Source organism: Nipponia nippon, unplaced genomic scaffold (assembly GCF_047370975.1).
Source record: "Nipponia nippon isolate SJK-2023a ecotype South Korea unplaced genomic scaffold, ASM4737097v1 scaffold_2, whole genome shotgun sequence".
Lineage (NCBI taxonomy): Eukaryota > Metazoa > Chordata > Aves > Pelecaniformes > Threskiornithidae > Nipponia > Nipponia nippon.
This window is the reverse complement of record NW_028262336.1, coordinates 33,557,108-33,582,638: the sequence shown is the minus strand read 5'-3', so window position 1 is coordinate 33,582,638 and position 25,531 is coordinate 33,557,108. Positions and strand designations below refer to the sequence as shown.

Sequence of the window (25,531 nt, the reverse complement as noted above, 5' to 3'; positions counted from 1 at the left end):
ACAAGTGGGGCTGCACATGACCAAGCTGTTCAGTCCCCAGCTGCTGTCATTTTCCTGCAATACGTAACAGACGTGGCAACAAAGCATATGTGTTTTCTACAGAAATTCCTTCTTTTTCATTTGGTAATAGGTTTCTAAAAAATTACTCTTGTATCCATTGTTATTATTTTGCATGGGGAAAGGAAAATAATTCTCATGTGTTGGTGTTTGTTTTCCCTTTTTTTGTTGTTGTTTGCTTCCCTTGGGAATGGTCTCGATAACTTAAAAATCATATTTTTTTTTGAAGGGTAAAATCAGATGTTCTGAAGATGGGGGGATTTCGGTTTTCCAGCAGATGCAAAACATGATTCCAGAATTATAAAATGAAAGTAGCCACATGTTAGTAGGCTAGAAACACAACCAGATATTCTCAGATTTGTTACCACATCTTTTTTCCCTATGATGGGTTATAACAGAACTATTACAACAACACTTCATTGTTCACTGACCTTTCATTGTCACTGATCTGTACTTTTCTCTAATCCTTATTCAAATTCAAGTGTTTGCTATGTGAACAAGTTTTAAATCTGTGAATTTATTCAACTCCATCAGTCTTCTAGTAAATGCCCCTGGCTGAGCCACAGCCAGGTTTTTGACTCGCAGTCTGCCACTTCTGCACTTGGCCCTGTGGGTTTTGCACTAGCACAAAACAGCAGACCTTACACTGAAGATACTTGGGAAAAACCCTTTCAAATCACACACACTGAATAAATAGTAAAGTGATTTATCATCTGCAAAAATAAGTCTAATCGTTTCCAAGAGCCACCAAATTGTTTAGTTATCTGTATTTTAACCAAAGTATGATCATGCTATATATTAAAACCAGGGCCAACCCTGTGTATTCCATCTCACCTTAGCATCTCCTTGTCTCTTTTTTGGGTCTCATTTCATCTCTTGTAACAATATTTTGGATATTTGTTGCAAAAAAAGACAGAGATACAGGGCTCTTAGGCATGGGCAAATTCATTGATCAAAGAGGACCAGCCTTATGGTTCATATAGAGCTCTGGAAATCAGGGCATCTGGATGCTTTAGCTTGTATAATAACTTTCTCATTCAAAATCTTTTAAGTCATTTACCTCTGTGCAGGTTTTTTCATCAAAAAAGTCGTGGGTTAAGGGTGAAGAAAGTGTTATCTCATCTTCTCAGAAATACTGTGGAATTCCATCCAGTAATGAACAGGAGGTTTTGAGGTCCTTGGCTCCAGGAAATGATGGCTGTACACATCTAGTTTTTCATGGTTAATTTACAAGTATTCATAGATTCTGGAGTTACAGTCCCTTAAGGAAGGCTGATGATGCCTGGCCAGTATGGCTTTTGCGTAACATGAGACTTCTCTGAATTATTTCCTCCCAGAATATAGGAATTTAGAAAAATATCTGATCTTCACTTAAACATAGGCAGTGACAAAGAATTCATCAGTACTTTTGATAAAAGTCGTCAGTATTTAACTACCATTTCTGTAAAAGTTGCATCTCACTTCTTATCTGAATTTGTCAAGATACAGCTTGACATCCCAGCCATCTGGTTCCATTATACTTCTGTCTGACGTACAGGGACTGAAGTTCTTTTTTGTATTATATTTTCAGTCTCTGAGGATATTCCTTTACATGGTGGTAACCAAGTAATTTCTTGTGTTCATTGGTAAATGAAACAGATTAATCACCTTTAATTTTTCTCTGTAGTTTTCCCACCATTTATTAATTTCAAGGCTTTTATCTGGTCCGTTTGCAATCTTTAGGTAGCTTTCCTCATCTATGTATGCTAGAAATTAACATAGTATTCCAGCAACAGACATTTCAGCATCAGATAGAGAGGTAACAGCCTTTCTTCTTTCCCTTTATGGTCTTCTGTCTATATCTGCAAGGATCACCTTTTTGGATACAGCATTATTTTAAGAGTTTGCATTTAACATCTTATCCATTGAGATTATCTCTGATTGCAGTGCAACAGGATAAGATTCTCCATTGTATAGCTATAGCTTGTATTCTATGACCTTATACTAATACAGATACATTGCTAACTTGTGGCCAGCCTACCTGATGATCCTGATTGTTATGCCTTAGTGACCTGGAATTTTCATTATATTTTAGCTACCTAATTCGTGTGTCATTTTCAAAATTTATCAGATATTATTTAATTTACTCCAGACCACTGATAAAAGTACCAATGGTGTGATGTCACATGGTGCATGATGAAAAGAAATACTAAACAATGGTTCCCGTCTTAAAATTGTATTTTGAATATGTTGAAACCCATGTAAAATGGCTGCTGTGTTAATTTTTTGCATCATGCTATTTTGTTATTAAAATAGTTTGAGGTACCAAACTTTGCTTTATTCCATCTTCTTTAATTCATTTCATCAAGCTTCATTCCATTTTTTTCATCATTTCGCTCATTGCCAAGATCAGATTGATAGGACTTCAGTAATTCAGACTTTTTTTGTTCATTTTTTTTGAAGACTGGTCCCATGTTAGCCATTTTCTGCTCTTCTGGAGGTTACTTCATGTCCTAAAAGTCTTACTGACAATCAGTATTGCTGTTCCAGAGAGCTCCTTAGTAAGTTCTCTAAAAAATTCCTGTGTGCAAGTTTTTCTGATCCCTTAACTAGAAAAGATGTTCTGTTCTAGTAGTTGTTGTGTTCAACTTCAATCTGAATTAGTTTTGAAATTGAAATCCTGTCATCACTTGATATGTATCACCTGGTGGGGTTTCTTTGAGGCACAGGACTCATTTTTCCTAAATCATGATTCCATCGATTTTCCTCTAGTCTACATCAGAAATAATAGTTTCCACAGTGGGACCTTCTAAAAGAATTTATACAAGTTACAAATGTAATTCTTGCTTTTGTGGCTCCAGGAGATGTGTTTTCTTTGAACCTGCTTGACAAAGAGGAGTGGGAATTGCAGAGTTATTTGCAGTATATTCTGCATGCAAACATTTGTATCTGTGCTTATAGACAATGGGTTTGTGGTTCCAGTTTCTGTGGGGTGAAATGTAGCATAAGAACAGCAGTCTCTCCATTGTTAATCCTTTTACTCCTTGTTTTAGCATATAGTGATGGGTAAACCTTTGTCATCTTCGTGTCACACCCAGTATGATTTATTTCTCCAGGAGCACTCTGTTTAGAAAGAAAGTGTAGTTTTCAGCAAAGCCCTGATTTTTACCCAGTTTAGTACTTCTACAGGTCAGGTCACAAGAAGGTCAATTTACTGCTGGAGTTCTTGCAGCTATACAGTAGGTCAGCTTATATTATAACAGAGAAGCCTGATGACTTACCACTCTTTCTCCTTACTATTAACCTAGCTCCACTACTACCATAATAGTTTTCGCTTTGTTTTTAAATCCAACTCACCTTAATCCAAGCAGAAAGTATCAGCGTGGCATGATAGTTCAGAAGTGGCAGCATGCAATTTAAAACTCTATCATGGCCCCTGATTTCCCAGGGGGCAAGCCAAATGTGTTAAGAATTTTAAAGGCAGCTGCCCCAGCAAATGGAAGTGAGGGCTGTTGCTGGGTCGGTGCCTGTTGGTGCAGTCATGCATCAAACCCATGGTGAGGAGCACTTTGTCTTTTTCACTAAGGCATGGGGTGATGCTTGGCTGGAGCAGGAGATCACCCTCTTCACTCTGTCATTCGTGGCCTCCCTGAGCCCTGTTTTCCCCACCTGAAAGCTGGGAGGTAGGACACTGGCAGGGTTACTGACTCCTTTTATGAAGTATTCTCAATTTACTGATCAAAAGTGTAATGTAGGAAATACACATTACAATCTGTAGTCTATACTAATTCATTAGTGAAACTAGCATTTCTCCTGTATCTGATGTTTAGGACACACTGTTATATTGAGTTGCTTTTAGGCTTCTGGGTTTTGCTTTGACAGATACATAAGATCCCTTATCTTCTTGGGACATTTGTTTTGGTCCAGTCCTACACTAAGCAGTGTGCCCAGTACAGCCATCATTAACTACAGTAATGCTGCTGACCATTGTAACAATCTGCTTGAATAACAAGAAGCATCATAAAGTTTGCTGAAAAAAACATGACTTGGAAACAGGGCTTCATTTTTTTTGTATTCTTCAAAAGAACTGGGTCCCTTCATGGGTCCTTAGAAGTCAGTAGCAAAACTCTCTCTGACGTCATTGGGAGTAGCAGCAGTGGTAGTTTCGTTTATGACTGATGATAAAGACATTGCCATCTACTATGTAGTACCGCTTATGAGATTGTTAACAGCAAAAGGCAATCCCAAACACAGTGAAAAATAGAAAATCTGAATGCCTAAATGGAGCCCTGTTTGGATTAGATGGGACACCTCAGATGAAGAGTCCTTCCCTCCACCAGGAATCTGCCATGTTTTGTGCTGAAAAGGGATAGGGGAAGGTTAAAAATAAGGGAGTGGAGCAAACAGACCTAGACAAAACACAGAATTTCAGCTTCTCCAGCAGCAGGTGAGGAATAAAGCTTAAGACAGGCAAGGTGGCAGAGTGTCAGAGAGATAGAATGTAGGAAGTGGATGAAAGGCATTTGGTGGAGGTTTTTTCAATGAATAAAAAGAGCCCTTTGTCCATTCCTTTTAAAAATGAATATAAATGTAGCCAGAGCGATGCATTAAGATGGTGGTTTGTTTCTGCCTGCATCCTCTGAATTTTAAAGGCAGGATATTTAATAGGATCACAAGCAAGGAAATTGTTGTAGGTGTAGGAGACCCAAGAAGTGATTAAGGAATAAAAAAGGTGAAGGAGAAAACAAAGAAAAATTCAATAAATGTCTTGGCAAGTGCTGGTAGATTTGCAAGCAGCAGATAAAAGAAGAAATTTAAAGTTTCACATAATAGGAGAGTTGCTTGAAGACTTAGAACTTGGAATTGTTTTCTTCTCGGATTTGCTTCACTTGGTTGCACAAAAGGCTGCTTTGTTGCTGTGTGTTATACTTGAGGACTCTGGAGTCAGCATTTTTAAGTGAGTTTGTTTAGCGGCAGACTGCAGGAGAAAAAAGCGTAGCTGTCTACCTTTCCTGAATTAGAAAACAGAAATTATTATATTACGTTGATGAAGTTTTACAGAAAGCTCCCTGAAGACGACTGGGTGAACCAACTTTCAGCTGTGTCTTTTGATCTGATAAGCACCAGAAAAATTATATCCCCAAAGGATTTTATGCTAATAATAACAGCAATGACAACAAGAGGAGGAATATTTCTCCTTCAGCAGCGTCTCATTTTGCAGGGCTGATCCATGTGGGAAAAAGCCACCTCCTGTTTTGTGTGTAGATTGTCCTCTGAAGACCCAGTAGTAGTTTTGAATTATTGCTAGTGGAAAAGCATTCATATTTGAGAGCAAACAAACAAGTTGACTCCTTAGAGACCTCCCTTGTTCAGACCTCCATGCAGTCATGTTTGGTTTGGAAATGGCAGGTCAGCAACTGCTCATCCAGCTTGGGTTTGGCTCCTGCCCAGAGATGGATGTCAACATTTCTGCCTTCTTGCCTTTTCTTCTTTCCTCATGTGTTCACTTGCTAACTGTGGCATGAAGGAATGGAGATCCCCTTTATTTGTTAAACTGTTCTTCTAATAAGTTTCTGTAGTTTTTTCTAGTTAAGCCAACGGTAGCTTGTACTTCTCTAAGCATCTTTGGTGCTACTGAGGAACTAAACAGGGCTGTCTGGGGCAGAAATGCAGTTTCAGCAAAAGTAGGGACTTTCAGAGATTATTTTATTCTTGCCGCTGATCTGAGAAACAACAGTGGTCTTACACATGGCTGATTCAAACCACTTACCTCCTAATAATCCATCTATCAAGTAGATTTTCATTTGTGATGACATTTCTTCTATTTTCTTCTAGATGCAAAGAGTTTGGCTGAAATGCTTATGAGGTAAGAATAGATTTAATGTCTTTAAATTGAAAATTGTCTGTCAACTATGGCACCATATTTAAAATTTATTATAGGGACAAAAGGAGAAGTAAACTGTCTATTTCTAAGTGCTTTTTCAAAACACACCATTTGACTGTTTGTTAAGAGCTAGGACATATTGTTGGTTAGAAATGGGAGAAAAAGACAATTTTTGGACAGTATCTGTGAGGGAATATAACAGTAAAAACCTGAGAACTCTTGTGTTAGTCGATTAAATTGTAGAAGCTATGTAGGTCTGTTTGTACATTTTTCCTATTCAGAAAAAACATTTTCATAATATGTACCAAAGTAATTGCTCTTCTGAGATCATCTGATTGAAGGCAGTAAGTGCCTGGATGCGTATATCTCTAAATTTTACAGTTATATTTATGTAATTCACTATTGCTAGCTGCTTATACCCGAAGGTATAGAAGAGCAGGTAAATCCATTTATTATTTTTCAGTTCTATTCCATCAGCTCAGCATCCAGAAATCTAATTCAGTTGTTGAATTGCAACAGAATGACTATTCTGGCACCACAATTCTTTCAAAGATGGAAATTTCATATCTTCAATGTTTATTGGTTTTTTTGGGGAAAATATGGAACTTTAAAACTGCTGCATATATTTGAAAATGGGATCACCAAGGGATTATTTTTAAATTCAAATTAGTTTTGGTTTGCTAGAAAATCTTTTTATATTTAAGCAACAAACTTGAGAATGTTATAGATATTTTACCAAATGAACCATACTCTAAACTTCCTCACCTGTGATAAACTTCGCCTGCTATTGTAAGAATATACTTACCAAAGACATGGTGACAGGTGGTTTTAGTGTAAACTCAGCTCTATGTCATCAGTCCGTGAATACATTTGAGTAGTCCCACTGATGTTAACAAGACTGGTCATGCAGGTCAGGTCATGCCCTTCCTATCCAGCAGTTATAAACCCCTGCTAGCAGCAGATTACACGTTTAAGCAACTTCAGGAAGATATGGTCTGATATTTTTCGATGTCACAGAAACAGCACAGATTAGCATATGCAACTAGTCGGTTCCCTAAAGAAACGCAGCACAGACTGGCTGAAACTCCTGGATGAAGATATTCAGCCCCAGTGACAACCACACATAACACCTCTGCAAAATTGGTAAACCTCTGCCTTAATCCTGGTTAGCGTCACTAGCCTTGTCACTGCCTCTGCAAGGCCATTTCAGAGTCTCACTCTTCTGATGCTTAGAAAACTTTATCAAACTGCCAACATAAGTGCCCAGTTTTGACCCATTTTTACCTCTGCCAATGTTGATCTTCAAATTAAAGATCTTCTGTTGCCCTCCCTGCCTGAGGCACTCAGAGAGCAGTCAGGTCCCTTCCCAGACTTTAGTTCAGAGCTGTTTTTCTAGGTAACTCATCTGCCCCCATTTCTTTTTGCTTTTCCTTTCACCAGCATCGAAATATGATCATCAAGTCACTTTCTCCGATCTCATTTATTAACAAATAATCTTGTTTTTATTAAATAGTCGTATTTTATATATTTCTCTTCTGAAAGTGTGAATGAAGGCAAATGACTGTTAAAACAAGACTTTAGAAGAAGTAGGGGATATAGGCCTACATTTGCAGATGCGTCATAACTTGGAGCTCTCAAAGTGATGCTGTTTTGGGGAGCCTGCTTTCTACAGGCTAGATGCTCTGTCATTTGTGATAAATCTGGGAAACACCTCCAACCGAAATCTGAGCTATCCACCATCACTAGATGTTCCTGAAGATTTACCATGTTAATAATCAAAGGATAATAAGCCCTCTCCAAAGCAATAGTCGCATATTATAAAGCTCCTGATATTTTATATCTTTTAGATTTCACCTAAATCTGCTATGATACAAATATCAAGAAAGAGGGTATGCTGTGCGTTGTGCCTTGCTGTTTAAGTATTGGACAGAGAGTAGAAAAGGATTCCCTGCCTGGTAGGAAGGTGTGAGAGATGGAGAGAGCTTTGTGTATCTTTCCCTTTGAGGAGATGTTTATGAGCATGTGTAAAGCGGATTAAGAATGGAGGTTTAGTCTTTGCTTTGAAAGTCGCTGGCTTGGGCTGTGTAAGTCAAATGTCTGGGGAGCAGGATAAGCCCCAAAAGTTAGCAGTTTAATGGGAGCTGCACAACTTGTTACTGATACCTTAAACTTGCAAATAAAAATCCCTGCTGCTGTACAATCACAGGTTTTTTATGTTTCTTTTGAGTGAAAGCGTAGGTCCAGCCAACTTCTTTGTAACAGTTCACTGTGAATCAGTATAGTAATTGACTGAGCTTTCTAATTTTGAATACAAGGTGAGGAATCTTTTCTCCACAAATATTCTTCTGTCAGGCTAATTACTTGCAAGATTTAGTTTTCCATACGTTTTTACAACCAGCTTAGACATCAGGAAACCGTGAGGTGGCCTGACTCTCTACCAAGGACCCAGAATGACTTTGGGTTTACAGAGAACCATATTTAATCCTTTTACATAACTACCTTGATAGGTTTAACCCTCTCCTGTGCATACAGATATTTTCAGTCACTCAAGTAAGTATCTTTTATTAAAGATTCAGAAAGATTATTTAAAAGGGGATATTCTTTTAACTATGCATACTCTTTCAAAAAACCTTCTACATTGTACTTCCTCTGGAAAAAGGCCCATTTATCCGCAGACTGTACATAAAAGCTGTACTCAGTCAGACCCAAAGGACCACATACCCAAGTATCTGTCTTTCATAGTGGCCAAAAGCAGACACCTTGGTAGAACAAAAGACTACATGTCAGTATGCATTCATACTGACTTGTTCCCCAGACAGGCTCCCAGTCTCTAACAATTTGGAGCTCAGAGATTCATTGAACCAGGGGGAATGAATTGTATTATACACAGATCCTCACAAGGTCCAAGAGGTAAAGAATAGCCATAGCACATGTTTAAGTTTGGGAATTTTATATCTGTAGGTTAAGGAAAATATAGGTAGATATGTTTCCTCCCTTTAACGAATTAATCATTGGACTCCTTATCCACCAGACTGTTATAATACTTTGATGCCTGAATTTTCCTAGGTTAGAAAATACTTGGGCACTAAACTTCAAAATTGCAATCCTAAAAATCTTTGCCTTGCTGCCAAGTGCTAGAGGCACTTAATTGCTGTTGGCACTTTATGTTTTTTTAACCTGAAAGTTGAGCTATTGCGGTCTGCAGAAAATAATTCAAAATTCCTCGAGCCAGAAAGAGATAGCATGCTAATCAGCAGCAACCCTCTTGCTACTGCCCATTGCCTGTTCTGTGTCTGGACACTCCATGTCACCGTGCTGCTGCATACAGGAGAATTAATTAGACCAGTAAGGATGAGGAGAGAGATGACACAAAACAAGGCATAACTCTTGAGCATAGCAGTGAATTTTGCTGAATATAGAGAGGCCTGGTTTCCAGTTCTGTCTTGAAGGACCTTCCACATATTTTGCATAAAGCTACCCTGGAGCCAAGAATGGGATTCAGAATTCTCTCTTTGCAGGTGAGCAATATAACTGCAAACCTGGGGAACTGTCCTCCTGCTCCCTGTGGTCCAAACAATACTTTCTGTGCAGTTGAGTACTTTGCAATAGTAGGAATACAGACCATTCGTACTGCAGAAGAGCTTCTAGCTCTCGCTGGGATTCTGGGGTCTGCATTCTCTGAGGAATATGTCTGATTTGATCCCTTTGTCTCCTGCATCCCTGGTGAGCGGAGGAGGGGTGCAATGATGCTTTTATTATACTCAATTGTGTATTGCACAGATTCTATATGTATCTGATTGCATGTATCCTATAACTATTGGATTATTGATTATTAATTGAAATTGGACCTCAGAAATTCTGTTTCCTACTTGATCACAGATTTTCTCTATGATCTTGGACAAGCCCAAAGTAGTCCGAATTTTCAAGGGCATGTATTCAAGCATATTTGGCATGCAGGTAATATATTAGTCTCTGATTCTTTTAACATCTCAGCAGCTTGAGTAGAAACCAATAGGAGAGTGACATATAATCCATGCAGAGACTTTGCAGAGACTTTGAGAACGTCAGTATGGAATTTATCTGCATTTTAGGATCCTAAATGTCTTTGAACATTTATATGCTTAATAAGACACTGTGACTACTGTTCTCCACTGATTATATATGGAGAAAAGTCTGACAGCCCTTGGGTAGCTCTCCTGATATTTTGCTTCCATAATGATTAAATGAGGCACCCGTTGTAGGCTGTTTGAATGCATTTCAGCTATCCATTTGTACATGATGGTAACAGTACCACCTAACCACCCAGGTAAAGACAGAGATGTTAAAGTTTGAGATGCATAGATAGTGTTAATGCTGGGGATCACAAGAACAGGGAAAGCCAGAAGGTGAGAATCAGCCAGAGAGATGTACCTGTGTGCCTTTCGGATATGGAGCAGAATTACTGACCACGGTAAAATAATAAGGAAATTAATAAATATATTATTAATTAATAAATTAATTAAATAATAATTAATAATAATATTAAATAAATTAAAATTAAAAAATAAATAAAAAATTAAAAAATAATAAGGAAATTCCTCCTAAAAAGGGCTCTAGGAGAACCTCCAAACCTGCAATAGTTGGTCTTGCTCACATGGGGACACAGCAGGAAGTTAAGGCAAATTATCTAGAGATGTGGGCTCGTCACACATGCATTAATCTCCTATGTAGAGGCCCGCACGCAGGGAAGAAGTGAGCTTATCATCAAGCAGCTTAATAGTCCTCTGCTGATTCCATTAACAACAATAATTCATTGCCAAAGGAGAATTAAACTGAGTGATCTACAGCTATTTTACACTAGAAAATGAGCCTCCACTTGGATTTTAATGCTCTTTGAAGTGTGAGCACTTGGATCACACTACTGGCTAATTTGTCTTAACTTTCCTCAGCCTCCCTGTGTAAAGAAGTATTTGCAAATATTTCCTCTCCCCCAAAGAGTAATTACATCTAAAAGGGCAAAAAGTTCCTGGGTTTTTAGTGCAGTCTGAAGGTTTCTTGGTGTAAGGTCTGTACTAGAAATGATTGTAGCACTGAATTTTACTATCCATTTTCATTTGCTTTCTGTAGACAGCTCATTTAAGAAGTCATTTTCTGGTACACAAACTTCAAAATGAAATTGTTTCAATTTGCATGATGATAGAATAATTGGTTTATGTTCTTTTTTTAGAATATTGCATCAATCAATTAGAAATAATCCATGAATGTAAACAAGATCCGCAATTTTAGTCTTGGAACATTACTGGGACTAAAAGCTTTTTTTTTTTAATGCAATTTCTTAATGGAATCCCTAGTTATTAATTTGCTTTTTCATTTATCAGTTCTAGTGATATTTGGAATTTATCTAATGAACAATAATGAAAAGTTAAAAAAATAATTAGAAATCACTCAAGACATCATTTTCCTGCCAACCTGTTTGATCAGCTGTGTGTTTCTTTACTCATATTCATGAGGAATGAAAGAAAAGGTCCATTTTGCAAAGTGTTTTTGCTAATTTCATTATATGACAACACTTGAAGAAAACTATATGAAATTTTCAGGAGATGACTACTGATAAAGAATAGACCAAATCCCTCAACACTGTGCATTCATCTAACTGCTTGTTGTGTGCAATAAATTAATACCATGCACTTGTTCTGAAGAGGGGAAAACAAGATGTATGAGTATTTTGCTGATTATGGTTATACTATTTTTTATTAGAGCTGGACAGGTTTAAAATGAGGAAGTTTGCAAGTATCCTTTTATTTAGGCTGAATGTTAATGTGTTTGCTTCTTTTTTGTTTTTAGCAAGAACACCAGGACATCAGATACACTTAATAAGCAGCAGCAAACACTGAGGATGCACATAGACATTCCCAGAGCACAGCTTCTGATTGAGGAGAGGGACACAATGGAGACCATTGGTAAACTCTTGTTGGGCTTGTTTTCACTGGTTAATGTATAACAGGTACTTTAGGTGGACTTCCTTTACCCCACACCTTTTTCCCACTGCACACATCAAGAAAAAAGAGCTACAAAGTAATTTGCCACATTTGAAAACTGAACTGATTCTTTTTCTCTCCTTTGAATAATTTTCCACTTTAAGTAATCTCAGTACAGTATTTAAAATAATGCAGGACATTAGGAAAATGAAGCTGGTGGAAAGAGCTGCTTGAAGAAAACGTAAATGAAGACTGGCAGTTTTATGATTTTCATTCTGATTTCTCTTTTGGCTTTGACTAGACAATTGGATGACTGGCATTACTTACAAGGAAAATGAAATTCTGAAACTACAATATCAGTATTTAAAGATTTGCAACAGCCAACTTCTAAAACTTACACGTTGCGTATTGTATCCACCTGTTCATAGCAAATGATATTTCAACATTTTGATCAGTTTTCAGATTTTGTGTATCTATGCAAAATTCAGGTCTAAACTGTTTCACACAACAAAAACCAAGATTTCTCATGTGGCTGGCACATAGCTGAACTGTCATGAAAAACAGAATTGTTTGGTGGTGTGTTTTTTTTCCAAATAATTTAAACACAAGATGTCTGAAAACTCAACAGAATAAAAATGCAACCTGATCTTGTGACTGTATGGGTACGCACTGCGGCAAGACCCTCCAGAATAACTGATCTTGTTAGACTTCTAACTTTTTTGGATTAAAATCTGTGTAGAAGAAGCCTGTGATGGCTGAGAATGTAACAGCATCCCAGGGATGCTGTGACCGGAGAGGAAAGCTCCACAAGCTGGGAGCAGCATCTGCTGTGCATGCCCGCACTGGGCAGGGACAAGATGCTTTAGCCACGCACCCTGTCATGCTTGCTGTTAGTCTGGCATGGGGGGGTGGCCTCAGGGGACGTTTCACAGTTTGTGCTGCAGATTTGAAAAGGAGACCTATGCTTCACTTGAAAGACAGGCTTTTTTTAACCCTGATTTGAGCTTCCCAAAGTTTGCCTCTGTGATGTAGTCTTTTGTGCCAGGTTTCATCCTAAAGACAGTTTTTACTTTTGAGTTACAGTTGCTGAGCAATAGGGGGTTATAGTAGAAATACCATTAGTGCCTTAACTGTAGCAATGCAATCAGTGCCTTAGTAATAGCCAGCTCTCCATAAAGCACTCAGAATAAGCAGTCACTTTGGCAGTCTTTGACATAGTTTACTGCCAAGAGACTTTATTCCCAACCTGAATAAGAGCTCATCTTTCGCCAGAGACAGAGTAATTTGATTTCATAATGCTCATTCTATTTATGGCCTTCTTTGGATAAAAAATGCTAGTTATGTTATTGTGCAGAACTGTTTGCCTTAATGGTGTCTTGTCAAGTTAAAATACCAAAAAATAGGAACGCTTAGGAGAAGCGGATCAACTTCTGCTGACTAGTAAATGCATGGAAGACCCACTGCTGCCAGTCCTCTTAGAAATACATTAAAAGCTACATAGCATAGCATAGCAGGATCTTCTTGTGGCTTTTATTACTGTTAGGAATGGATAAAAAGACTGTAAAGAATGCAAAAGAAAGTCTGATAGCATGCAAATAATTGTTCCACAAGCACAGAGTCAGTGAAAGATTTATTGCTGTTAAACCTTCCACAATCAAGTGGACCAGATTCCTCTTTGGAGCAAAATAAATACAATACAGAGATCACAACTGAAAAAAAAAAAAAAATAGTAAGTGCTGTATAGCACTGGCTTTCTGCAGGGATCAAGGTCTGTGTAGAAATTTGGTGCGTGTATCCCACCCCGTAGGGAAGCAATAGGCAGCAGAACCATAAAGTACTAAAGGTCAGCGCTCACCTTTTTTTCCCAGTCCTTCCTAAGGACCCTAAGGTCGGGTTTCACCTCGCACCTTTCTTTGCAGCTGAAGGAAAGCCCATAGTCAGCTGGACTATGTTGTAAGAAACTTACACGACTTGCATAAAGCTCCCCAAAACTTCTTTTTCAAACCTGCACTAGTGAGGTTTGATGCAGAGAGAGCTGGTAGGACGTAGCCCTTAGCTTCCAGAACAGCAAAACACTGGACTTAAGGATGCTTAGCTGCCCTGCAAGTATATTTCCATTGTCTTCACTACAGTACTTGCATGCTTAAAAATAAGCAGCTCCCTAAGAACAGTCTTGGATCACAGCCATCGCGTCTACAATATTCTGTCTCTGGAGAAAAAGCTGACTGGTAGAGGGTTAGTTAGCAACATTACCTAACGACCTCCTTGTGGGAAGACATGGGTGATTTCACTGAGGACATTACTAATTAAGTTAATAAAAAGAAATAAATTGAATATGTTGTTGAAAAGCTCAGCTGAGCTCCCTGAAATTGAAAGGGAAGAGGGCAGTGTTCAAAAGATGAGAAAGAAAGAAATTAGGGCCAAAAATAATTACACACAAATTAGCTTTTTGGAAGGATACTTAATAGTCTGTCTTAGTTGCACATCTTTAAGGTGAAATCATCAAGACAGACATGAAAACTACACTTATTCTTTAGTTTGTATGAACTGGTTTAAACCCAGAGGCTCCCAAGCTGTGGTACACACTTCAGAGCCATCTTCAGCCCTGCAGAGAAGAGGGAGCTGCCACTGTCTGTGGTGGAACCCAACTGAAAATAAGTCAGGGCACTGGCTGTAAAGCTCTTACGAAGGCAAACCCAAAATTCATTATTCAATATCTGATTTTTTTGTTTTTACTTACAGATGACAGATCAACAGTTCTGCTCACCGATGCTGATTTTGGAGAGACATCTAAGCAGAAGTCACTGACTGTCACCCACACAGTACATTACCAGTCTGTGTCACAAGCTACAGGACCACTGGTGGATGTTTCTGATGCCCGGCCAGGAACAAGTAAGCATATAAAAGAATTTGTTATCTGGAGAGGAGAAAGCTATAAGAAAACGAATACTGTGCTCCTGCATTTGCATCTTCATGGGGTTTTTTTCTTCAGTCTGAAGGTTGAGAGAAATCTATTTAGGTCAGCAGAGAACATTTCTTATACAATTGCATTTAGTGATTTAATATGGTAAAAATTGCATATGCATCTGAAATGTAGGTGTAATTTGAAGTAATTCATACCTGGCTTTCATTAAACCAAATGCATGCTAGATATTAATTTCTAGAATTTATAGAGTAAATTAGCTTAATGGCTTTTAGTGTCTAATATGTTTTTTTCTCAGTGATCAGTCTTTATTGTATTTTAAAATACATCTTCCCTCCCTACCTCTCCATCAGGCAAGAAATACATTTCTCATTATTGCTTTTCTGAAAAAGTTGTATTTCCAGTTTTAGTTATTATGGTAAATTACTTTTCCCAGATATATTCATGTTGAGTTATTCTTATAGTGATTAAAATACTATCATAAATTAATATACTGCTGCAATCCATTCTTCTTAATTTCTCTCATGAATGTGTTCCATATCTATGTAAATGGAAAAGAAAATCACTAGATTGAAGGAATACTTATGAATTAGGAATATTACCAAAGTGTAGTTCACTAACAGTGTGCAGTTTCTAAAATCTCTTGGATTATTTCTATCCCCTGATCATTTCAGAATTTGTTTACTTGGTGAGTTTGGTGAACATAAATGCTGAAAGCTCAGTTGTGCATCACCTAAAATGCAGATTATTTGAAAAATCTTAATTTCATCTTCATTTCCACCCCAGTCTTTATAAATTACAGCTGTTCTAGTCCTGACCTTGCTGCTTTTCTATCTCTGACAGTGTTAAGCTATGGCTAGTTATTTCTTCAGGACTAGATTAGTATCACCATTTTTTCATCTATGGAGAGTCATGACATTTGAATTAGAAGGGTCAAGACGTGACTTTTTTTTTTTCTGGTACTGCTCTTGTCTTGCTCCTTTAGTTCATGTACATGCTGGCTAGCCTGCTCACCAAGAGAAAAAAATATCATATCATTTTTATCATGTTGGCAGATCAAGATTGTCTGAGTCTCCATTGTTTTCCAACCCTGGCTTTTCTAATAAGGAAAGAGGCACCACCCCAAAACTGCCTGCCTGTACCACACCACAGCATTTTATAACACCAGCATCTTCCATTCCTAATCCCTTTTTTGTGTGCAGTTATGTGCTTCAGTCCACTGAAACTGAGGTTTAACTCATGAATGAGAGTATGACCTGCGTCCAGCCCACCTTTGGAGATAGAAATCCACCATGGCTTTTATTGTGCAGTAAAGATCTGATTGCGGCAGTGCACAGGGCTGGGTCGGAGACTTTTAGGTTGTGTTCTCTGGATTTAAGATGCTAATATAACTTTGATAGAGGCTAGGCTATGAGATTTTGTTTAAACCCACTGCTTTCTGTGTGAAGAGGGGTGCAGTGCCCAGCTGGGTGGCTCAGAGGTTATGGATCCTCCCACCTGAGCACACTCACACTCACTGATTGGCAAATATTCCCTTATTGCACTTTTTAAGTTGTTGTCTAGTTCTTTTGTGTTTATTTATAAAAGAGGTATGCTCCGTGAACCTTGGCCTTGCTCACCTCAGCTCTCTACAGTTACGTTTCATCATATGACAGCAGAGTTGGCTTAACAACTGGGGCACCAGATGTGCGCTGTCTTCCACCACACCGGCAGCTCTGGAGCTTGCTACATCTGTGCTGCAGAGACCCTTATGCAGGCACAGCACAGCTGGTGCAGAACTACTGCTCAGCACATGCTTAGCAGGATGAGCACTGACCTCCTGCGTGCTGGCAGCAGGCTCTCCTGCCTCCTTCACTTTGCTGACGAAAGCCTACTGAGTCACGGGATCAGAGAACAGTTGAGGTTGGAAGGAACCTCTGGGCACTGGCTAGTCCAACCCCTCTGCTTAAAGCAAGGTCAGGTAGAGCCTGTTGCCCAGGGCCATACCCAGACAACTTTTTAATATCTCTAAGGATGGAGACTCCACCACCTCTCTGGGCAACCTGTGCCAGTGCTCAGCCACCCTCACAGTAAAGTGTTTCCTGATGTTAAGGGGGAAGCTCCCGTGTTTCACCCTGTGGCCATTGCCTCTGGTCCTGTCACTGGGCACCACTGAAAAGAGCCTGGCTCTGTCCTCTTTGCACCTTTCCTTCAGGTATTTATACACATTGATGAGATCCCCCTGATCCTTCTCTTCTCCAGACCAAGCAGTCCCAGCACCGTGCTGAGAGTTTTCCCACCAGCACTCTCCTTCTGTCCTTCACGTCTTCCCTTGACGCAGGCATGAGGCTCACTTCTGGCTACACAACAGCCACGTGCCAACTTTCCACAGCTGGTACAAGCAGTGGTTTAGACAGGCTGGGCGCATCCTGCCAAGTGCCTTTTTGGCTGTTACCCATGTGAGGTGGCTATGTGTTGCACTACCAGGAGGATCAATTATCAATGGCACCAGATTCATATTTTTCCACTGCTGTAGGGGGAAGATGTGAAATAGGAGAAGGATCAGACCATAGCTGGTATTTGTAAACAAATACCTTGTTTCTTTGAAGCAGCAGAATACAAATTCTTACTGGGAATGCTTAGGCAGAAGCAATGCTCAGAGTCATAATCTGGGTATTGTTTTTTTCTTCAAATTGCTGCTGCTAAAGTCTCTTACCTCAAAGACTGACAACTTCACCATTTGAATGTCAAAGAACATTTGAATAGATTTGAATTTTTCATTTCTAATACCCTTTCTCTTTATTGTTAGTAATATCCTTTCAGAAGCTTCGAAGAGAAATCATTCAGTGCTGATTTAGTCACTTTCTGTTTGCCACATAATGATTTTTTTATTCCACTTGCGTTTTTAGGGAGTACAAGCCTCACTTTTACAGAAGAACTATTTATTAACAAAATTAAGGTGGTCAATTTTGGCAGATAGTTTGCTTTTACTCCCTTGGTCACCATATTATCTCCAGGATAATAAAAAATGAAACACTGCTGATCTTAAACAAGTAGCAGATGATTTTTAGAGTTTAAGAAATTGCATTTATTTAGTAATTTTTTTTTTAAATTGTCAAATCTTTATCAACCTGTTCCTACTGAAACTCTGACAGCACTTTTACAGGTTACATTTTATGTCTTGGCTACTTGTTAAAAAAAATAGGCAATCTGTAGCTGATTAATAACATAGTACAGTAAAAGTATTAGTAAAATGTCCAGAATAGAAAATTATATCACCACATTTCTGAGCACATGTTTTTACACACTGAGGGCAGGTACCTGGTGTAGGGTGTTTCTGAGGGCACATCTACGCTGATAATTTACCATAGACTTCACTTGAGATGTGGTGTGAAATCCCTAAGCAGATCTACTTGCTTTGTGCTCTGTCATACCTCGAAGTGGTTTTGGTACTGGAGAACTGCTTATGTTGTAGTAAAGGGATAATGAATGTGTCAGTGGGAGTTTGGTGGGGCTCTCAGCTCTTCAGTTCCATCCTTTTAAAAATGTATGGTTTCATTAGAAAGAGGGTATTTCAAAAAAAAGTGTTAGCAGTTTGGTAATGAACAGCACTTTCACTGTTCTGTTTTTTTTTTTTTACCACAAAGAATGTTTTGTGGGTTTTTTTAACCAACATGATTTCACTGGCCATCCACTTCTGACAGGACTTGTTTCCTTATCAATTCAAGAGCCTAGTGGCAAAGACTCTCTATTATCCATCACAGATCCTACCACAAGGAGGAGTGCCAAAACCGGACCCACAGCTCGCAACCGCTACGCTAGTCAGTGGACCCTCAACAGACCTCACCCTACCATATCAGCTCATACCCTCACCACAGACTGGAGGCTGCCCACCCCCAGGCCAGCAGGATCTGTGGACAAGGAAAGCGACAGCTACAGCGTCAGCCCCTCGCAGGACACAGGTACAGGGTGCTCTGCAGGGCTGCACTGTGAAAACGGGACAGCAGGAGCTGCAGTAACTTTCACGGTCCTTGATGTACTTCATTTGGTGCTTAGGTGTTATGAGTTTTTCCTTGCTAGGGTGTTTTTCTGTAGGCTATTTATAAGGGGTGCCACAAATGCATATAGTGCTAATGATAACAAATATTGTGCCTGTAGTTTCTCATGCAACACATGCATACTGGAGTCCTTTGAAAGATATGGTGGTAATTTTCCCTGGAGCTGAAGCGCTGTACTTCCTGTATCTGAAGGAAAAAGTAGGACAATTTGCTGCTTGAAATGGCATTGACCAGGCAGGGGCAGTATTAGCAACCAAGAATATGTCTGAGTCATAGGTGGAATGGTTTTAATGTCTGAGCTACATTGAGATCAGTATTTTCCTTTTCCCATTCATGTAATACGTTAATAGGGTTTATTCTAAGCAGCAAAAATGAGAGGAAAAAATCTGGAATTAGAGTCCAAGTCAAAATCCATTCATATCACTGAATACCGCAGCAGCTAGCTCTGATTTTCCCAAGAAACAGCATAGGTTTTATTCCTCTAGATGATAAGTGGGGAGACACTGAATACATATTCTGCCTACAGTCTTCATCTCTTCTTGATGTCTGCACATTATAAATGCAATTGTAACTGAAAAAAAAAAAAAGCTTTCTCCTCTGCCCTACACAGAACAAGTGACCAAAGAAAAGGCAAATACATGAGTAAATGATTAAGCAGAATAGTCACAAAGCAAATCTATTAAAGGTTAAATATGAAGAAGGGTAAAACACTATTCAAAGGTATGCCTGACAGAAGTGAATCCAGGCTTACTCTGGCCTCCTCAGAAGGAATTGCCTACCTTCCATCCTGATTTTAGGGGAAAAACATCACGTGAAAAAGCTATATGTTAGAGCTACAAAGCAGTAGGTGTGACTCGCCTTTCACCATGAAAACCAGTGTGACTGTTTTTATTCTCTCTATAAGAACAAGCATCTGACATCCCTTACATCCAGGAATTTATAGGTTGGAGTTTTCATCTTTTCACAATTCATCCTCTTAAACTTGCAGAGCCCTTATCTCCATAGGGTAACAGCACTCAATAGATACCTCTAGCCAGCTGACAAACTTCATCTTGATTTCTTCAGGTAGAATTATCATAAGGTTTTAAGGATTAACTCTAATAGCTATACAGATACAAATATAAATAGCAAATGTTATCTCAGAAACACTTTTTGTACACATTCCAGATTTCAGATGCACTTGCATGTGTTCCAACATTCTGTCACCCAAGTATATGTTCCAATGCTCGTGGCAAAGGGCAGAGAATTCAATTTGCTGTGTGGTTTAATAGACGAGCTACATGCGATTTTGTAAACAGACTTCATAATATACATTTTAACATGGATACTTTCCTACTCTGTGTCTACCCTTGAACCACAGTGATTTATGTAAGGGACAGCAAGCTTTAGATCATGCTCAAGAAAGGTTTTCTTGTGCCAAAATGTAGCTCTGTTATGACACTTGGTTTCTGGGGAAAGAGTAGAGTCAGTCTAATCTAAGTACTTCAGAAGTTTAAAATTTCCAAATAAATATTGTAATAGATGTAGCCAAATTCTGTGTTCAAGAATCAATTGAACTAATGTGCATATTTGATCACTCTTCCGACATAGAGTTCAGATTTCTGAATCTAGTTGATGCAGTTGATATTTGGCAGAATTTAGCACTTATCAAAACAATTCCAGGTTTACAGAGCAGTAGCTTTTAAGCTTAGGAGAAATGTATTGCAGAAGTTTATAGCTATAACTAAGTTCTAATGTTCTAACTAGAGGCCATTAGAAATTTTATGATGAATCTAGGTTTCATGAAGCTCACTCTGAGCTTAGGTGAACTTTCATCAAATCTAAAGTAGGTGTTCAAGCAGATTCTTCCTGGAATAGTCTCCCCAGGGCATGGGATATAGGAAGCTGCAGGTCCTGAACTTCATGGACCAAACTGGGACCTTTGCATGACCATCATATTTACAGTCACTGCTCTATGGCACTGGGCAATTGCAGCCTTCCAGGAGTTTCCAGTTGATCAGAAGTTTAGAAAGACATTATTTTGGTCTGATTTACAAATCAAATGTGAAAACCAGAATGATGTTTCCTGTGGGGGGAAAAAAAAAAGTCTTGTATAAGTTCTGGCCAGCTCAAAATCTTAAGCAAGTTACAGTATGTTGTAGAAGTACTCGTCATTTTAAATAATGCATGTTCCTATTTACAAATGGCAGGAGCGTTGTTCTTTGTGCACAATGAAAACTGATGCAAGGATCCTATCACACAATAAAAAAGATAAAGATTTGCAATAACAACACAGTTGCCTCTGGCTGCTATAGGAGTCCCATTTTTATGAATTAGCTATTACTTTGTGCCTGTTTGTTGAACATCACCAACAATGCCTGAAATTGTACAGATCTTGTGATGAAACATGACTTCTACCCAAGGAACTTTTGAAAGTCCTCTGCTCTTCCAGCCCACTGAAGTAGAATTACAATGCAACAGACCAGTGATTTGTCCCTGCAGAAATGAGCGCTGCATTTCCAGAATGCTTTTTAATGTATTGGTAGCCATTTACATCTTCAATAATAGTGCTTGTTTAAGAAATATTGATATTCTCAGAAACTCATCAGCAGAAAAGAACAGCTTCTAGGTCATAATAACCTGTGTGTCAAATATGAAGCACCCATTAGCTTCAGCAGCATTGAAAAAAGCACCTGAATGACTGGAAGCTGGTAGCTAGCAAACAATATTGCTTTCTTAAGACCTTTGTTCCATATGGAATGAGTTAGTATTTTACCTGGTGTCTAGAGACAATGTCTGAGAGGCACTGCCTTTATATTTGACCCTTGTCCTCAGGGCTTTCTCAAAAAAAGGTTATATGATTGAAACAGGTACAGAAAAACTATCCTTTCTCACCTGGACATAACCTCACAGAAATATTTCTGAGATGCATTAAAAAGATAATGTAAAGAAGCTGTTCCTCATTTTCCTAAATCTGTTTTGTGGGTTTATAACTTTTTTAAGGCATTTCACTTTTAGGGAAATGATTTTTTGTAAAAAAAAAAAAAAAAAGTAACCTTTTTCATGTATTAAAGGTTATTTCTTCTAAACCACAAATTTAATGCTAAGCCACATAATGCCGCTAGTAGAGTAAGACTTCACTTTAGATTATCTGTAATTATCAAGTAACTGACTAAACTAAAAATTGTGCAGATGTTTATAGTGAAACAGACTCGTTTAAATCACCTTGATAATTTCAAGGGCTCTGCATTTTATTAAGAAATGCTATCATGATCATAGCTTTTCTTCCAAAAAGAATTGTGCAGATGTTTTCTTTCTCTGATTATTTATATTTCTGATATTTAGATCGAGCAAGAAGCAGCATGGTCTCCACAGAAAGTGCCTCCTCAACATACGAAGAGCTAGCAAGAGCATACGAGCATGCAAAAATGGAAGAGCAGCTGAGACATGCCAAGTTCACCATTACAGAATGCTTCATATCAGACACATCATCGGAGCAGCTCACAGCAGGGACTAATGACTACACAGACAGTCTGACCTCAAGCACGCCGTCAGAGTCGGGGATTTGCAGGTTTACCGCATCCCCCCCCAAACCTCAGGATGGAGGGCGAGTGATGAACATGGCAGTTCCAAAGGCACATCGACCAGGTGAGACACTAGAGGTAACATTTTGGTCCTTGGGGTGAGCATTTCACCCCATGCCTAGGCTGGTTAACAGGAGAGCGTATATCACAAGGAAGAAAGAAAGTGCACAATATATCCTGTAACTACTGACAGAGATAATTGCTTTTTGCCCAGCTAATATAACATTTGAGTATATTCCTCCACATATAGAAAAATTAGGAACTTGGAAATATTAGGAACAGAAAGGGACTGTCTAGGCCATCAAATCCACTCCTCTACAGCTGCAGCCATCAGGCAATAGACCCTTCTGGATAAATAAGACCATATGGGGGGTACATATGCCTATCTCCAACTCAAACCACCCACCAATAAAACATGTCTTACAGCAATACTTTGTGCTTGAGAGCAAAGGTTTGCTGTCAGAACAGTTCATAAAGACAGATTGTAGAAGACGTACTATCCCTTCTGCCTTGTAGCTTGTCAAAGATGTAATAACCCTTTGGTGATGTTCTTGAGCTGTTACACTCTCTCTGTGACATCTCCTAATATCGAACTAGGATTATCTAAAGTGGGGAGAATAAAAAATTGAGAAAATGAAGACAGTGCGGTAGCTCAAGGGATATGAGCCTTCTACCTTCAGACAAATTTAACCCCTGAGGGACATCCATCTATTGGGTTCAATCAAATTTCCAATTCACAAAGAATGCTGTTTCTAGTGATATCGTAGTGCACAATAGCATAGGTAGATTATTTGTGGTACTCTGAGATTAAACATTTTATAAAATCTTCTCAGAAGATTTGTCAGTCATTGCTACAGAATACATGATGTGAGGCGGATTCAAATGGGAAAAAGGCATAATTATATTTGTGTGCTTTCTGAAAACAAGATTTATTTTATTTTATTTTATTTTATTTTATTTTATTTTATTTTATTTTATTTTATTTTATTTTATTTTATTTTATTGTATTGTATTGTATTTTATTGTATTTTATTTTATTTTATTTATTTTTATTTTGTGTATACATTTGCCAGTGTGGGTGGGGCTACTTGGCTACTTATATAGACAGAAAGTAATCAGTAGTGTTCATATATGTAAAAAAAGAGTAATGTATAAACTATAGTCTTTTGCATAATATACATCATAAATGGAAAAGCAGCTGTTGTGAGGACAGAGGAATGGAAGATAGACAGTGGTTCCAGGGAAGCCATTCAAAAGCAGGACCCAACACTGAAAAGAAAGCATAAAGGATTTTGTTAGTGAAAGCTAAAAGAAGAACATGGGAAGAAAAAGACCAAGCAGAAAGCAGAAAGTTATAAAACACAAGGCAGGAAATTAGTGTATCATACAGACAGATAAGAAGGAAACTAAGTAGGAAACAAAATAGTGAGAGGAATGACTGATTTCTGTGCAGTCACAGAGTAGAACCACAAACCCAGGAGCTGTAGAACTAGATAAAGATAGAAATAATTTTCATTTCTAACTCAAAAAAGTAAGATAAATATTTGTCCTTGCTCTGCTAAAGGGAAGCATCTGCATTCACAGCTAAGCCAAAATTGCAGCCCTCTCCTTCCAGTCAGTCAACAAACATTTTTTATCATTTCTTTAACAAATAGTATACTCCCTTTCATGTTCCAAATACATTATTTATGCATATTTAGTATTTGGAAATATTCTAATATATTCCATATAAAGATGATTTTCTTGAGGGCATACAGCACCAAAATTTGGTCCCTGTGCTTAAGTTAAAAGCTTCCAGGGTTGGAACATCATCAGAGCCCCTCTAGTGAATTACAGACTTTTAGCCATCTTTAGTTCTGTTAGTTTAAATGGCTTGAATTTTTACCTGCTTTTCTTCATTCACTTTAGCTTTTCTTCGCAGTAAGGAAATGAAATATATTATGAAATGAATAATTAGCTTCAATACCTTGAAAAAAATAGTGTTCCAGTGGACCAGCTTGAATGTTGGCCCATAACTATTGAATGATATGTTATTAAAGGTTACTTTATGAAGGGCTTTAAACAAAATATATGGGTAGAAAGAATTTTCAGTAGTAGCAGACAGACCAATATTTTTAGTGTTCAAATCAGTGAGGAAAGACTGACTGGGCATCTTTCTTCTTTCACCCACCACTTCAGAAATTCTGCGGAAGTAATTAATAGTTCAAATACAGTTAATCAAAGTAATTCTACATTTGGGAACAGGGAGAAGAAATAAAAAAGTTAAGGTATTTAGATTATTTAGATTATTAGATTATTTAGATTTATTTTAGATTAGATTATTAGATTATTTAGATTTATTTAAATGAGAACACCTGAGATGAAACACTGACTGTGCTTCTTCAGCGCATCTTTATTTTTCCTTGAAGTCAGTCTTTTCTTTCAAGATAACTTTTACCTGTTTTCATGGTGCTTTGCTTTTCTTCTCCTCCAACTTGATCTCTTTCTTGTACAATGTCACTTTCAATAACTTATGCCTCCTCCTTCCTAATTTCTGATCTCACTTTTCAAACTGCCTGTAATGCTACCTATTGCAACTTTTATGGTTGCAATAAAGGTTTAAGAGTCTGCGATAAGTAGTATTTGTTTTTCAAAATAGTCCCCAACAATTGTAAGACAGTCTCAAAAAGACTGTAACAAAAAGTTATTTTGATAAATGGGACATTTTGAAACTAATCTAGCCAATAGCAAGGCTGCAACTTTACTCAAGAAAGGTAACAATGGAGTTTACTGGTGAAGACTTTGTCAGCCGTAACTGACTGAGCTATTACAGCACCTATTTCTTAACTTGTTGCTATCGTAACTGTTTGGTATGAGCAAGCAAAATGTTAGACCACCTGAGGCTTGCCTTCAGAAGACTTTCCTGTGAGTTTCTGAGGGCATCCCAACTCATGTCACTGATTATTCCCTTGATTTTCTTGAGCATCTTATAGGATTCTTTTGTACCTGTATAGTCAAGCCTGCTGATCAAACCATCTGCTTTATCCAACAGACAGCATTTGAGACCTCAGGTTCCTCCAAGCTGAGATAGTTAATGATTAGGAGTAGAGAACCTGAATGCTTTTTCTTTGGAGGAGGAAAAGGGGCGATCA

General features: G+C 38.2%; 1 protein-coding gene across 1 annotated transcript in view; it reads left to right on the top strand.

Moving 5' to 3' along the window:
- Positions 1 to 25,531, top strand: part of DSCAM (DS cell adhesion molecule) — a 476,303-nt gene that overhangs the window by 432,904 nt on the left and 17,868 nt on the right. Inside the window, exons 28-32 of the mRNA XM_087758597.1 lie at positions 5,872 to 5,902; positions 11,744 to 11,859; positions 14,620 to 14,769; positions 18,544 to 18,741; positions 22,162 to 22,464. Coding sequence (XP_087614723.1) covers positions 5,872 to 5,902; positions 11,744 to 11,859; positions 14,620 to 14,769; positions 18,544 to 18,741; positions 22,162 to 22,464 — 798 coding nt within the window. The remainder of the gene's footprint in view (positions 1 to 5,871; positions 5,903 to 11,743; positions 11,860 to 14,619; positions 14,770 to 18,543; positions 18,742 to 22,161; positions 22,465 to 25,531) is intronic.